Source organism: Elaeis guineensis, chromosome 8 (genome assembly GCF_000442705.2).
Source record: "Elaeis guineensis isolate ETL-2024a chromosome 8, EG11, whole genome shotgun sequence".
In the NCBI taxonomy this organism is placed as follows: Eukaryota; Viridiplantae; Streptophyta; class Magnoliopsida; order Arecales; family Arecaceae; genus Elaeis; species Elaeis guineensis.
In genome coordinates this window covers 113,841,755-113,858,860 of record NC_026000.2, presented here as the reverse complement: position 1 = coordinate 113,858,860, position 17,106 = coordinate 113,841,755, and the positions used below count along the sequence as shown (strand labels likewise).

The following is a 17,106-nucleotide window of genomic DNA, read 5'->3' as shown; positions in this document are numbered from 1 at the left end:
TTGATGGTTGATAGGATACAGAAGATATTGTTTACATGACATTCTTGTTCAAACCAACATATAAGAGACACATGTCTAATTAGCCATATGATTTGGTGAGAACTGATGTAATGAATCTTAGGAGGATATCTCAAGAGCTAAGATTGAATGGGCACTATAGGGAAGTTGATTGACAAATCACATTCGAGGCCAAATATATAGGAATGATCGAGAGGGCACTAATATAAAGTAGACTGATTGAAGATACATCAGCTAACTAAATATGACTATCAGTCTAACAGGTAGTGCATGGTTAGGTTGCTCTAATAGATGTAAATAGTGAGAGGATAGTTGGTCTTAGTAATTAGAAACATTAAAAGTAGAGGTCAGATATGGATAACAATTATTAAAGTGGGTAGTTATTATGTTTAATATAAATAAGTGAAATTTATACTTTATAATTTTTTTTAATAATATATTTAATGTATGTTATCTTATCTTAGCTTTCTCGTTTTTTATATCTTAAGACTAGTGTTAATTTAACTAAGATCTCTACTAGTCTAGATTATATCTCTATCCTTATTTAAATCCGTCTTTTTTAAATGATGGTGTGATAATAGTGAAAGTCCTTAAAGATCAAGAAACCTGAATTCGTGCTACTATCACACCCTCTTTTTATCACTATTTTTTTAGTTACTTTAACACTGATGGCACACCCTCACACCTATCTATTTGCTGCTAATTGATTTGTTATCCTTTTCATTAGCTAATAAGTTTTGAAGCATACTCCAATATGATAGGAAGGGCAAACACTTAGTTAACCTATCGCACATCCACACAAGGCCTAAGTCTTTAAACTAGACAAATATTTACATTCTTAATTTAGGCAAAAGTTAAACTTACAGTGGACCTCCAAGTCAATAAATTGGATTTGTTTAAGCTAGATTTCAAATCTCTCTTTTATGCTTTTCCCACTTCTTAATCTCCTACCTCTTGACTCCTAGTACATGTACTTTTATTCATTCATTACTATTCATCAAGGGTTTGCATTTGCCTAAGCCATGTAGACTCAATTGAATTGAAATAAAATCACATTGCACCTTTGCTCCAATTTTTCATTGGTATTCTTTTTGAAGCTTCTTGGTCAAAGATGCCTTGATATGTAATAGATAATTAACAATAGTTTTTCGACTTGTTGAAACATTGGACTTGCATAAACAAAAAGCACTCTTTGATTAAGGTAGATTTGACAAATTAAGTTAAAAAATTAATCATTAATTATAAGTCAACTGTTTATCTAGAAATAATCTAACCCATCTTTGGAGCATATTTTTGATCCCATATATTATTTCATATTGGTTCAGCAATTCAAAAACTGTGCAATTATTTTTAATTTTATCGGACTATGTCCAAATGATATATAGAGTGGTAAAATATATTTAATATCAAATAAAAAGTAATGATACAGTGATAATCTTGTAGTTTCTGATGGGCTTAAAGCATTAAAAGGATTTTTACTTTGGCACACTAATCTAAAATTGGGATGGCAATCAGGTCAGGTTGGGTTAGCCCATTTACAACCTGAAGTTGTTTATGCAAAAAATGAAGTTGCTTAAACTTGGTCGGACAAGATGGGTTTGGTGATGAATTGATGAAATATAATACAATATAAAGATAATGATTTTTTGAGGTAATTAATCTTGTAAATAAAATTATGTAAATACCTTTTTATCTATTGAAAATTTGAAATTTACTCTGGTTGATCTGATGCTAACTTTGGGATAAGATCATTTAATTTACCCTATTTTTTTCTTAAAAAAAAAATTAGCTATGAGTTTACATATTCCCGGTCCTGTTGCCCCATAAAATTGATCGAGTCAGGATTCAACATTTCCTAACCTGTCTCAAATTTGATCCGGTTGCCTTCTCCTCTTCGCTCTGCAAGAGAAGACGCACAACAAAGGAAACATGGAGAAAACTCTCAAGGCTTCTCTCCGATCTCGACTCCTTTTTTCTACTCATTTCTCGGTTCCATGGCTTCTCCTGTCGAGGTCTACGCCATCGCCTCGTCGTCAGGACTCGAGGTCGATCGAAACCCTAGCCTACGAAGAGGTCCGTCCTTCCGAAGGGCCCTATAATTCCACGGCTTTCGTTCTCCACGGCCTCCTTGGATCCGGCCGGAACTGGAAGTCTTTCTCCCGGAATCTTGCCTTGGAGCTCCAGAAGCGTTCTTCTGGTACAAAGATTAGCCTTTTTATATCTTTGGTTATGCCTAATTCAAATACTTGTTCAAAGTGCTATCTTTTAGGGATATAATTATTTCCTTTGTTCTAATTTTAGTTTTGTACTTTATAATGATATCTTGAGGTAGTTTCCTCGTTACAGTAGTTGGATTTTCGGTGTCGTTGGAAAGATCTGTGCTTTTCTTCCTTTTCCCATTTGGATGATTAGTTTTTTGCTTTAATTTGTTCAGTATTTTTGTCTATAACGTCCTTTAAAATATCTTCTTTTCCTTTTTCAATAAAAGCTGGAATGTTTAATTTTTGATTCTAGAAAAATGTTTTTTTGCCTCCCCAATATCGGCTTTTTATATGCAGTATGGAGGATGGTTCTTGTGGATTTGAGGAATCATGGGAGATCAGCTGGAATAAAGGGCCTGGATCCACCGCATGACATGGGAAATGCAGCTAGAGATTTGGCTAATTTGGTGAAGTTTCGTGAGTGGGCATGGCCTGAAGTCATTGTAGGCCACTCAATGGGTGGAAAGGTTGCCCTTGAATTTGTGGCAAGTTGTGCTCGTGGGGACTATGGTGAATCTGCTGTCTTGCCTAAGCAGGTAATTTACATCATTGTGTATGCTGCTATAACTTCTAACATTTTTTTTATGTTGCTGATATGAAACGATAGAACATAGTTGTTCATAATTCAGAACTTAGGTTATTAGCCATGTGAAACATCTATATAAAGGTAGAATATTGAAGTGTTCCAAGGTGTACTAGTTTTGTTGTATTATCAATGTTTCATTGTGGATTAAGAGACCTAATGGAATAAATGCGGAAAATCATTATGGTTTTGTAATCCTTTTGATTGTTTTCTAGATGTTAGATTTGGTATGAATTAATGATTATTGAATTTTATTGCATAAACTACCTTTTTTGATTGTTGTAAGATGTTCCTGGCCATGATTTCATGATTTTAAATTTCAACTGGCATATCAAAGAACTCAGGATTTAGCAGTTTCAGTCTAAACTGATCCAAAACCAGTATTACTTTTGAATTTTCGGCCATAATTGACTCATGAGCCACATAAACCTACATGTGAGCTATTTATGCTTAGTCTTTTAAGTCGCTCACCTTGTTGAATTTCTAGAAGCATTTCGTCAAGGTTAGATTTATATTTTATATGTTCTCAGGAGTTTTGAGATCATGATATCCCATTCCAACAAATTTTACATATTTTCTTTTTTTTTTAAAGGTACTGTATTCTAGTGCTTGAACTCATTAGTTGTCATATGTTAGATTGCCACACACACACATACATGTCTTTTATTTTAAATAAAATCATAATTTTTGGACCATTTTGGTAAGAAGCCTTTGAGGTGTTACTACAAAAGCTCCTAAACAATGCAATTTCTAAGATGCTCAAATTATTCAAAATTTCAAATTGCATGTGGTATCCAAATTTGATACGACCAGATACTAGTACTAACACTTAGTAGTTGGTAACTTTTGACAACTAACACTTAGTAGGTTGTCATCTGAGTAATGGTTGTAAATATGTTGGCATTGGGTTGTTATTACAAAGGTATCAACTTTGACAACTAGTACTTAGTTGGCAATCAAAAGCTATCTTGGAATCTGCATCCTTTTGACAACCAGCACTTGGTTGGCAGTTGAATGTTATCTTGTAAAGTCGCAATCTTTGAACTGCATAGTTGTCAAGTAGTTGGTAGAATCTTCTAGCTGATGGTTTGAGGCATTGGATAGGTCCGATGGACTTTGTTCCTGAAGTCTTGGGCTGGTAAAACTCCCAAAATTGGCCTGCTCCAGTTTTATGCCATATAAGTGGAGAAATTTTTTTCTTTTATAAGAGATTGGTGGAATCTTCTAGCTAATGGTTTGGGGCATTGGATAGGTCCAGTTGACTTGGGCTAGGCTCGGTGGACTTTGTTCCACGAAGTCTTAGGCTGGTAAAACTCCCAAATTTGGCCTACCCCAATTTTGCATCATATAAGTGCAGAAATTTTTCTTTTATAAAAATTTCATATGCTGTGAAGCATCTCTATCATCTCTCCCCAACTTGACAGCACTCGATTCTGGTGAGTGAAAGGCAATGTACCTCTTGTAGGGCTGGAAATGGGTCGGGCCACATCCTTACCCGAGCCCGGTCCGAAATATCTTTTCGGGCTTCGGGCCGAGCTTAGGCTTGAAAATATTTTAGAATTTTAGACCCGAGCCCGGCCTGAGCCCAAGCCCGAGCCTGACCCGAATCCAATCAGGCCGGCCCAAGCTCGAGCCTAAGCCAAGAAGCAGCTGAACCAAAATCCCACTGGCGTCCCGCTCTCTCGATCTCTGCCCAAACCCTTTCCTCGTCATGCGCGCTCTTCCTCCCTCTCTGGGCTTTCATCGTGAGTATCTAGCCTGGCGGCGCCACAATTGTCCGCACTAGCCTTGCCGGCCTCGCCGTTGCAACCAATCTCGTCGCCTCCTCAAGGCCTTTGACGCCGTCGGCGGTCGCATCCACACCGCCACCCCCTCCACGACCTCACCTCCCTCCCCAACCTCATCAGCTTCCTCCCCGACAAGCTCCTCATCGGCCTCACTCACCTCCGAGTTGCCTCCCTCCTAAACTCTATCCTCTTCGTCCTCGAGTCCCCCATCTCAGCCCGCCTACGCACCGTCGGCTTTTCCTCGTGGAACCCCGTCCGCCACAACTCCTTCCTCGCGCCTCCTGAATGACTCCATTGAGCTCTGGACCGTCGATCGCCCCTTCAGTGTCCGCACCTTCCACGAGCATGCCTATTGCGTCTACACCGTCGTGTGGATCCCTCGCCATGCCGACGTCTTCGCATCGGTCTTCGTGACCACATCGCTCGTGTCTGGGACATCCGCGACCCCAAATCCTCCCTTGTGCTCCCCGTCCACGATCATGAGATCATCTCCCTTGTGCTTCCTAACACCGCCTCCATCGATAAATCCGTTCGCGTTTGAGACATTTGCGCCTCCATGGCCAACCTCGTCGGGCAGGGAAGACAGAAGAGGAAGAGGGGCGATGAAATTTGGGCTCGAATAAGGGCCGGAATTCGGGCTCGGATTTGGGCAGGGCCAAAGGTACGTCCGAGCCTGGTCCGAAATACAAACGGATTTTAAATTTAGGCCCAAGCCCATCCTGAATTGTTGTGGGCCTAGCCTGAAGCCCGGCCTGGCTCGAGCCCAATTCCAGCCCTAACCTCTTGTACATGTCATGATTGAAGTCCACTGCTGTAATCCAAGTAAAATATGAGTTTGGACGACCTTTTCACTTTACAAGGAATTTTTATATCCTCCACTTCATGAAGACCCATTCTGCTTGTCCAACATGTCTTCACCAAGCTCTTTTAGGGATAGGGCCCAAGTCTTCCAGATGCTCAATGACATAAATATCAGAACTGATTTTCTTTAATATCTTGAAGGGACCTGCACTTTTAGTATAGCTTCTTGTATTGTCCTTTAGGGAGTAACGTTGGTTGAAAACGAACCATCGCTTATCACCTTGGGAATCAGAAAAGCGGCAATGTAGATCAGCCCTTGCCTTATATACATCATACCTCATGGCAAACTTGTGGCAAACTTCGTGATGAAGCTCTCTAACATGTCTTGCAAATCCTTCAGCCTTAATGCTAGTCCTTGATATGGACCATCACCTTCTCACCTTCTTGGAAGTTGACAAAATGGCAATGTAGATCAGACCTTGCCTATATATGTCATTGCTCAAGACAATCTTGCAATGAACTTCATCATGAAGGTCATTCTTATGTCTTGAAAATACTTCAGGTTTAATTTTAGCCCTTGCATTAGGTGGCAAAACAACAAAATCAATTGGATGACAAGGCTGAATTCTAATCATAACCTCAAAAGGGGAATATCTAGTAGACCTATTAACTGGACTACCATAAGCAAATTCAGCCATGCGTAATGCTAAATCCCTCCCAGTAATGTTTTCTCCTCCTAAGCAATGTAGCAAATCTTCCAAACTTATGTTCACAACCTTGGTTTGGCAATCTGTTTGAGGGTGAAAAGCAAAAGAAAATTTTAGCTCGATATTTAACATTTTCCATAGAGTGCACTAAAAATAACTTATAAACTTGGTGTCCCTATTTGGAAAAATGGTTTGCAGAAGCCCATGAAGATGGACAAGCTCTTTGAGAAATATTCAGCCACATGTAGTGCATCAGATGTCTTGCTACAAGAGAGGGATTGTGCCGTTTTTGCGAATCTGTAGGCCACCCCTAATATTAGAAGCATGTCCTTAGTGTGTCTTTGACAACCTAGTGTCTTTGACAACCCTATGACAAAAAGGCATAGGTATATCTTTCCACGGCTCATGTGGTATTGGAAGTGGTAAGTATAATTCAGTGGTGTGCTTTCAAGCTTTGAGCAATTGACAAGTATGACATTCTTTAATAATTTGCGCCTCACCATTATTATAAATTTGGCCAATAGAATCGTTTTTCTACCATGGCAGTAATATTATCATTCCCAAAGTGAACTGCTGTCCCACCAGCATGCAATTCTTATATCACTTGATGTTAAATAAGTGTTGGGAAGGCATAAATGGGTTCATTTAAAGAGATATCCATCATGTCTTGGGAAATAGGGGTATTCATCTTGTTTTCTAGTCATCAATGTATTATAGGCAACACCAAAATCGTTGCATGAAGCATAGTCTCATTTGAGCTGATCAAATCCCATCACTTGAATGGACATAGAATGTAATATGTAGACTACTTTGCTTAGTGCAACTATGGTCTGGTTTTCAACACCAACTTAATGCTTGAGGAAAAAATGATATCCTTGCAAAACTTCCACCAACTTCCATGTCTGAAACTAACCCTCTTTGAGAATTGAAATATCTCAAAGCTTGGTGATCTAAATAAAGCACAACCACCTGAGAAATCAATTAGTATCTCCAATAATGTAGAACTTGAAGCCTAGGACTATATATATGTGTGGCTGTGTGTGTGTGTGTGTGTGTGTGTACATATGTATATATGTATATGTATGTATATATATACACATACATACATACATATACACGTACATACATACATACATATACGCATACATACGTACATACATACATACATATATATATATACATATACATCCATTACATACATTAGATACATACATACATACATATATATACATACACACACACACACACACATACATATACACATATACATATATATATATATATATATATATATACATATATATATATATACACATATATATATATATGGGAGTATATCAAGTGAGAGGAGTAGCTTAATGTGAGAGGTGAGAGGATATAATAATAACCCTTGGATCCACATCAACGGTTCAGATGAGTGCCGCACGCGTGAAGTTAAAAAAACTCAAAAAGGAAGGAATGGATAAATCTTAGGGATATTTGGACAGTTTGGACAACTGCGTTCTCATCTGAACTGTTGATGTGGATCCAAGGGTTATTATTATGTCCTCTCACCTATCACATTAAGCCACTTCTCTCACTTAATACGCTTCCTACATATATATATATATATGTATGTATGTACGTACATGTAGTATGTATATGTATGTATATATATGTATATGTATATGTATATCTTGACATGATATGGAAAGTAGTGAGTACAATTTGGTGTTGTGCTTTCAAGCTTCAGCCAATTGACAAGTTTGACACTTGAATAATTTGTGCTACATCAGTCTTTAAATTTGGCTAGTACAACCACTTTTCTACCGTAGCAATACTCTTTCATGCCCAAAGTGTCCTGCTGCCCCACCAGCATGCAATTCCTGCATAACTTGATCTCATAGAGGTGTTGGAAAGGCATAAACAGGTATCTTTAAAGAGATATCCATCATGTATGGAGAAATAGGAGTATTCATCGTGTTGTCTAGCTGTTGGTGCATCATTGACAACACCAAAATCTTTGCATGAAGCATTGTTGTGTTTGAGGTGATCAAATCCAATCACTTGGATGGATATAGAATTTAATATGTAGACTACTCTGCTTAGTGCACCCTGTCATCCTTTTCTCAACACCAACACTATGCTTGAGGACAAAATGATATTCTTGCAAATATTGTTCCAACTTCCAATTTCTGAAACTAAGCTTCATTTGAGAATTGAGATACATCAAAAATGGTGATCTGAATAAAGCTCAAACCCCTAAGAAATCAAGTAGTGCCTCCAATAATGTGGATCTTGCAACAGCATATAATTTTTTGTCATAATTAGTGAACTTTATTGTCTCATTGACCCTCTCACTGTGATAAGCAATAAGGTATCCCTCTTGCATAAGTTTGATTGTTTCAAAGGCATTTATGGCTGTCTTTGACCAAATAAATCATTCCCCATTCATTGAATTAGTGACTGCTTCCATGATAGAACTAAAATTCTTGATAAATCTTCGGTAGAAACTGGCTAGGCCATGAAAACTTTGAACTTCATTTATGTGGTGGGAACTAGTTAGTCAAGAATAGCTTTTACCTTTCAGGATCAACTTCCAATCTAACCAATCATGTATCAAATCCAAGAAAAAAACAATAAAACTCATAAATGAGCACTTCTTTATATTGATGTATAGCTTCTCTTGTCGCAAAATTCTCATGACTTATCATAGATGAGAGAGATGATATTTCCTTTGACTTACTGTATATAAGTATATGATCAAAATAGGGAAGAAGAAATTTCTTTCTGATAAATACCTGTGCCATAAACCTCATGAAGGTGCTAGGAACATTAGTGAGCCAAACAACATAACAAGCCACTCATACAGGCCATCTTTTAGTTTGAAGGGCGTTTTGCATTCAGCATGAGGTCTGATTGTTATTTGATGATAACTGCTTTGTAGGTTAATTTTGAGAAGACAAGATCTTGCCGTCATTGCAAGCTTGCCTGTCCTTTTGGAAAATGATGCTTGATAGTGACTTTATTGATGGCTCTGCTGTCAATATATTCTCCAGCTTCCATCCTTTTTTAGGTGTAAGAAGAGTAGGTTCCACACATGGACTTAAGACTTTTTTTTTTTTGTGAGACCCTTCCTTAGGGGTGCATCTACTTGGCACCTCAATTCAGCATGCTCCATTGGATTCATATGATATGTTGGAAGATTTGGTAGTTGAGATGCTGGAATTAGATTAATTGTATGTTGAAAATCATTCAAGGGTGGTAATTTATCAAGTAATTTCTTAAGAGTTACATCTGAAAAATCAGCAGGCACTTTTTGGACCCCTTCAGGCATTTTTAAGGTGTTACAGCTGTTGTGGGCTTTGTCTCCTTTGAAATTATAGCATACACCATTCCTGTTTCTTTGCTTGCAATTCTTCTTAGAAAGCAAATTCAAAGGTTTAATTGAGTCAGCAAACTTGGGCTTCACCGTGCTATTTTTTTCAATTCTTTGGCGGACATAGGCTCGGTCCCAAGTTGCATCCATGTTGCAATTAAACTAGATATTTTAGCCATTTGAACACTTGCATTGATTGATCCACTATGATGGTACCGTCATCTTGTCTCGCTCCAGCCAAAGGTTGAAGTACCTATTTGTTGGATCTATATTACTTAGATACTTTTGTTTAGCTGTCCGTGCTTTCATTCAACGCTTAACCATGAGTATATAGATATGGCACTTAGGTATGGATCTACGAATCCTTAAGAAAAAAGATTCTTAGATATTGGAAGGTGCATGCTTGATTAGTATACTCAATGAGTCACTAAAATGTGCGGGTTCTTCCATGTAACATAGCTTTAAATGCAAATGGCCTTGGATGTGTGAAAAGCACTAATTCTTAATGGCTAGCTGGATTGCTACCAATTCTACAAGAATATTATGAAGTCCTTTAATGGATGTGATTAATATAAAAGTGTACAATTGAAGCAAGCTATAAAGCTATTTGAATGTTGATGGGCCGAAAACTAAAGACAATATAATATTCAGAGTTATAAAAGTCAAGCTCTAGCTTATAACATAAGATAGAATAAGAATTGATGATTATTTTAGGATGCGGACAGGAAAAAGGACACGGAATGTGTCACAGGGAAATTTTGTAAACCTATTTGGTACAAATTACTATAAAGAACAAATGTATTAATCAGTGATGAGGAAGGAGGAGAAATTACTACTATTGTCTTCAAGCACAAGACAGACAAGTCATTATGGGCCATAGTAATATGATGCTGAAAGAGAGTCATTCAGACAGTTGAACTTGATGCAATAATTGTGGTTATCTTCTTGGGAGGACCATGTGGCTAGGAGATATCAGGGTCCTATAAAAGGCCTAGATGGGGATAGTCAATGGAAACACCCCCGTGCATGGCCTAGGCGATTGGGTGGCTGCCTAGGAAAGAAAGCCTCCCAATGTTTCAAATATGCATCCCTAAGCTTGCATATATGTACAGGAGCATGCATATGTTATTGTATCTTAATAATGCACTTCTTTTCAGCATGGATTTCATGATCAAACCTATATTTCAATATAAAAGTCCAAAAGTCACCAAATTACTAAACATTAATAGAACACATTGACCAGACCAAGGTTCTCACTCTCATGGGATAGGGCTGTCCTGAATCTCCTGATTTTCTTGTAAATGGGACTTGCTATTGTCCCACCCCTTCTTGACACTTGAGATAGGGATGTCCTAGAATACACCAATAGGGATGTTGAGATGATGGCAAGACGATCCCACCCCGACACTTGGGATGCCTAACCATCTTAGTTGTGCCCTCCTAACCAGCTTCTCTCCTAATGCTAGATGTCTAATCATAGCCTAACTTCAAAGCAAGGTTTTAAATCCTGTGGGAAGAGGTATCTCGGTATTTTCATAGAATGGGATGCCCTAGTGTCCCATCCCGACAGCTGTCTGATATCCTCCGTCTCTCTTCTTTTCTTTCCTTTCTTTCTTTCTTTTGTTCTTTTCTTTTCTTTCTTTTCTTTCTACCTTTCTTTCTTCCCTTTCATTTTTCTTTCTTTTTCTTATCACTTTCTTTCTTTTTTTTCCTTTTTCTTCTTCTTTCTCTTTCCTTTCTTCTTTCTTTCCTTTCTTTTTCTTCTTCCTCCCTTCTTTCTTTCATTTTTATTCTTCTTTCCTTTCACCTTTTCCTTTTTTAGTTCTTCCTTTTTTTCTTTCCTCTTTCTCTTCTCTCCTATATGGATGGGTTTCAGAGTCCTGACCTTGTCTCGGTTCTGTTTTCCTATAGAAATGGGACAAAACAAGTGGGACACCCCGTCTTGCTGGGACGTAGAACCTTGCTTCAAAGGCTTGATAATTGAACACCTCCAAGTTAAGTTCTCTTCTCTTCTTTCTTTTCCTTCTTCAATAACCGAAGTGGTGATGAAGCTGGTCTCTAGCAGACACCAGGCCATCGACTTTCAGATGTTTAGCCCACACCTTCACATATATGATTGTTAATATGACCTTCATTGATATTTCATTGATGGTGCTCTCCTGTCCACTCCTCCCCTTTATCCTTCCCTGACTATGATGGTGGTGATGGTGCTCGTCTCTAATCTAGATTGGACTTTATTTTCAGATTGGGTTTGTTTCTTGCATGATACTGTGATAGCACTCATCTCCCGGGTCTTTGCTCTGCTAAATACTTTCTCTTTCCTCATGTTCTAATGATCCCAGCCATGTCAAGCTCGAGCTAGCTTGACAATAAGTAGGCCGAGCTTGATCTCGCCTTTCCTGGATTCTGACAAGCTTAAGCTGGTTAAGGAGAATTTTAAGCCAACCTTGAGCTTGCATATCTTGTGGCTTGTTTACCTTACATACTAGGTAGCATACAAAAATCCCATTTCTACCAATCCATTTGCACTTCATCCAATGGTGACTGTTTTTCAGAAACAACAGATCTTCGCAAAGGCATGGGATCTATCAGATATGCACAAGTACATTTACAATCTTGTCCTTTTAGAAATGTAATATTCTTCTCTTTAACTATCTGCATCTATGAACCAGTATCCTTGTACACTTTGGTTCTCTTCACTGTAATCATCATCTATGGGATTGATTTTGCCTTGAGGCCTGGGAGGATTATAATTTGTTTATATTGATTTTGAGTTGAAAGGAGAAAGATTAGAGGGTGGAGAAAATAAAGGAGCGAAAACAAGAAAGATATTCAAAATTATAGAAAACCAAAAAGAAGCATCTTAAATAAGAAATTTTATGTGAGAAAAGTTTTATAGATCATTATAACTTTCAAAAGAAGTCTAGCGGATGTATCTATTCTTGTTATTGCGGCCAAATATGCTCTATAAAGATCAATGAATTTGCAATGGAAGATAAAAAGGATCCATTTAATGGCACTACCATCCATTTCATGTAAAACAGAATCATAGTAATATCTCATAGAAGCTAAAATTCAATAGACTATGGGTTGTCTTTACAATTTTAATTAAAAGCAGATTTTATATTCATCAGCCTTGGGTAGAGTCCTGTCTCCGATTTTCTTGGCAGAGTGGTCTCCATGTTTTCATCTTATTTTTTCTTTGCTAAATTCACATAAAACTAACTTCCAATGAGTAGAAATGATAAACATTATGATTGCCATATTTATGTTAGGTTTTAGTAATATTCCTCATCTTGAAAATGCCCTGTTGTTTGATGTTCTCCACTTTATTTACATCTAAGTTGCTTTCTTCTTCTTTCTTGATGCAGAACAGCTTTGGGTGTTGGATTCTGTCCCTGGAGAAGTAAAGTCAGATGCCAGTGATGGTGAAGTGGAAAAGGTTTTGCATACTCTAAAAAGTCTGCCTTCATCTCTCCCATCACGACAGTATGCTCTCTCTCTCTCTCGCTCAGTGTGTTGTATGTGTGTGTCTGCTTGTGCATATGTGTGTGTTCGTGTGCATGCATGCACATGGTTTGTGTTGTTTCGGTGGCCCAAGAACCTTGTATCTTATAATGCACAGCTGACAGTCATTTTGTTATTGGCTGGTGAATCAATTTGTTGGTGCTTAAAACCATTTTATTCCCTTCCCCTCTGTTTAAAAGAAATTAGTTGCTCCTGACTTCTTTAAACAATGGAACAAGTTATCCCCCTCTCTTCTAATTGTTATCATATTTTTATATTATTTGATTGTTATGCCCCCATAGCTTCACTTCATCTTCCATCCAATCCCTAGTTTCTGCTACCCCATGAGGGTCTTTCGAGCCCATCATGTACTACTTTATTCCTAGCCACCCTGATGGCCATGTTCTTCTTTCCAGTTCCTAGGGAAGCCCTATATCTTCGAACTTTGATGGCTTTAGTGCCGGCAAACTTGAAGTTAACTATGCGCTGAACACCTTGCCGGTCTCTTCCATGTATTTGTGCCTCTTAAGCTGATTTATTGCTTAGAGGTCACAAGACACAGCAATCAAATGATAGATTCAGGGAAGTTTAATGGAATTGTGTTGCCCAGAGAGATAACCCAAGACGCTCGCAGGGGGGGGGTGTGCATTGGATTTTCTAATACTTTTAAGTTTGAACTATGTGAGTGCAGTGGAAGTAATGTATATAAGGAAGAAATATGCTAAAGTAAATAAAGCAAAACAGAAGCAAGCAAAATCACATATAATGATAAAATTTTATAGTAGTTCGATACCAAACTCAGTACCTACATCCACTCTTTAAGCAACTCTTGGGAATTTCAACTATAATCTCTAAGATTATAGTTCAATTATTTTATCGGGATCATAATTAAATCCAGTTGATTTTTCTTAGGCACACAAATCAAAATCTTTCCCTTACTCCTAGGCATATACAACATCCAATTTAAGGCTTGGATGAGTCTATTGACTCTATCCTCCAAGTTTCAATCCCTATTGAAACTTGTAACAGTAGAAAATTTAAATACAAGATATAGCACAAAAGAAGAGCTCCTTAAAGAGCAAATAAAAAGTCGATGTAGCTTAAGCTGAGGAGAGAAGTAGCTTTGCAATCAATGCGCCTTTTCTTCCTTCTGAAAATCATTTGAAGACTTAAGAAGCAGGTGGTTGGAGATTTAATTTCTTTTCTTGAAAGCTTACTAAATGCTCAAAGTGGTTTTCACTGATTTTTGCTTTTTTTCTCTCTTATGTTCAATGCATTTTCTTTTTGTTCTCTTGCTTCATAAATGCCTTTAACGCCTATATATGTGTTTGTTAGAGTGTCCAAAAGTAGATTTCTAGCCATTAAAAGATGAGAACTAGCCATTGAAGGGCTTCTATGCAAAACTGCAACCTCTAAAAAATTAGCCATTGGAGCTGTTGGTCATAGTGGAGTTGACTCGAATAGGTCAAGAGTCGACTCGAGCTATCTTCAAATCGGCTTAAAGTTTTCAGGGGTTGACTCGAAGACTGGTCTCAGAAATTGTGCTTTCTGTTTTTTCTGAGAGAGTCGACTCGAGGCCTGTGCCATCTGATGTTAGCGTGCTAGAGTCGACTTTTCAAGGCTTGGAGTTGGTTCATGACCTTCTTCACTTGATTTTTCATGGTGTGGCCTTTTGATCTTTGCTTCTTTGGATTTTCAATAAAAGAACCAAGAGATTCTTTAAAATATATCTTTAGCTTCTTGAAACATCTTTTCAAAAGCTTAAACAACTTATTAGTATCCACATATATACTCAAATATTTTATTCTCATCAAAATCAATTCTAGGACCAAAGCCAATTTGAAATTTATTGAGATTAATCTTATAACATAGTTCATTGATAATAGTCATATGGTGAAAACATTATTTTTATCATTGCAATGTTTGGAGACAGATCTTTGTTGTGGTTTAAATTATTCCTTTTCTAATTTCTCAAACTGATAACAAACACCTCCATCTACTAAAAACCTGGCAAACATATTTGCAAGGGGGTTTTCTTCTTCTATTTTTCAAAAAACATAAGATGAGTTTTTGTTCCCTTACCTATAAAAAAAAAAGAATTTACTGAACTTATTGAACTAACCTCTCATTGATGTATTGTTTCATCGAGATTCAAATATACTGCAAATCCATTCTGAATGTTTAGGGTGTCTCCATCCAACAACAGAGAACTGGCTGGGTCAAAATAGCATGAGAAAAACAGAGTTCTGGTGCAGGGTTGCAGGTGGAGGACCAGAGAAGGCTAGTGGTTTATTTTGGCCAAGTAGAAGGCGGCCTGGTGAAAGGATATACAATAAAAAGAACAGTACTGAATAGATATTATGTGAAAGGATTGGGGTTTATTTTGTCAGATATGAAAAAAAATCTTTCTGGGCAAAAGTAAGACAGCATGGGGTACCTTGTCCTAGTCATTTAATGGTATGGATCCTGTGGGTGATGTATTTGTTGGAATAACAGGGGCAAAAGCTGTTTGGGCACCATAAGAGGGGTGCAGCTATCAAGATCCTTTATCATTACAGTTCAGTTGCTGGTGACATAAATATACCTTCATCTCAATCATTTTTTTGTTTATTATCTGTTACTAGAAAACTTCTGTGAGATCCTTTCATATTCCTTTACATGTGTTATTAATAATTACATAACTCCATCTGAAAAAGAGCTTTACCATTTTGTATCAACAGAATTTCATAATATGAATATTTCTATTTTAATTCTGGACAGTGGGCCCAAGTAGAGAACTTTATTATGGTCCTCTTTAATTTTTGGAAGGCCACATTTTTACAAATTGGGTTGTCATAAGTCATGATACTACCATCAAGTGCATATTATTTTTTTTACTTGGTTTAGAAGTTTCTTTACCGTTGAAGACCTTCCAATTTTCTTTCTCAAATTTGTTATCAGAGAACCAGTTCATAGGTATTCCGTGCACTTCTATAGTCTTATCCATGGTGAGAAAGTAAAGGATCACTGACACATAAATCGTCCATCCTCCTGACTTCCATATTCCCCGTTCCTTGTGATGGACTTATTAATTGGTCTAGGGGAATCATGTCCCTTAATATTGATTTAAATGTGCAATGCCCAGAGATGCATGTGAAATAAACATATGCCACTTACTGTTACAGTCCATTTCATTGTTTCATTTGATCTGTTGTTTTGGAGTTCAGGTGGGTGGTGGACCACATGCTCAGCCTTGGGTTTTCCAAGTCACTTTCAGAATGGATTGGCAGCAATCTAAAGAAGGAAGGCGAACATGTGACGTGGACTTTTAATCTTCAAGCTGCTATTGATATGTTCAATTCCTACAGGTAAAATAATTCATAGCATTGAATTAGTTCCCAGTCACCTCCTGTTTATTGTATTTGGTTTTGGAGCTAAAGATGCGGATAAATTTAGGGAAACAAGTTATTGGTCTCTACTAGAGCACCCACCAAAGGGCTTGGAGATTGCAATTGTACAAGCTGAAAACAGTGATAGATGGCAAGGAGATGTGCTTCAGAAGCTTGAGGGCCTATGCAGAAAGGGAGAAACAGCTGGAGGAGGAAAGGTTTCACTTCATGTTCTTCCAAAGTCTGGTCACTGGGTCCATGTTGACAACCCTAAGGGATTACTTGAGATAATGACACCTAATTTCATATCAAGGGCTTGAAATTCCAGTGCAATGGACCATCATTTTTTTATGACTTTTTCCATTTTCTTATATATGAAATAATGAAAGTGATTCCTGAGGCATGCTCAGTAAATTTATACAAGTTTATGTTTCTCGAGATTTGGAACTGTGGCATTTGACAATTTATATATTTTTTCATACATTTTGGCATATGAGATGTGTTTGGTGTTCCTATCACATTAGATTTCGAAGCAACTGCGGAAGAAGTGTTATACATTCATGGCAGTGGCTGCTGGAGATAGTTATCATGGGAGAGGAGATTCATCTAGGTTTGCAGTATAACGGAGTGGCGGAATGGTTGTAGATAGTTTTATGGTTGCCTTCTGACCTGTAGTACAATCTAAGGATAATTTTGCAATTAACTCTTGCATTGAT

At 37.6% G+C, this 17,106-nt stretch overlaps 1 protein-coding gene across 1 annotated transcript; it reads left to right on the top strand.

Moving 5' to 3' along the window:
- Positions 1-1,868: 1,868 nt before the first annotated feature.
- On the top strand, positions 1,869-16,828 carry LOC105061440 (uncharacterized). Its single transcript, XM_010945481.4, has 5 exons — positions 1,869-2,215; positions 2,577-2,815; positions 12,892-13,004; positions 16,229-16,369; positions 16,458-16,828. The coding sequence occupies exons 1-5, from the start codon at positions 1,948-1,950 to the stop codon at positions 16,708-16,710; spliced, it is 1,014 nt and encodes a 337-aa protein (XP_010943783.2). The 5' UTR covers positions 1,869-1,947; the 3' UTR covers positions 16,711-16,828.
- Positions 16,829-17,106: the final 278 nt, after the last annotated feature.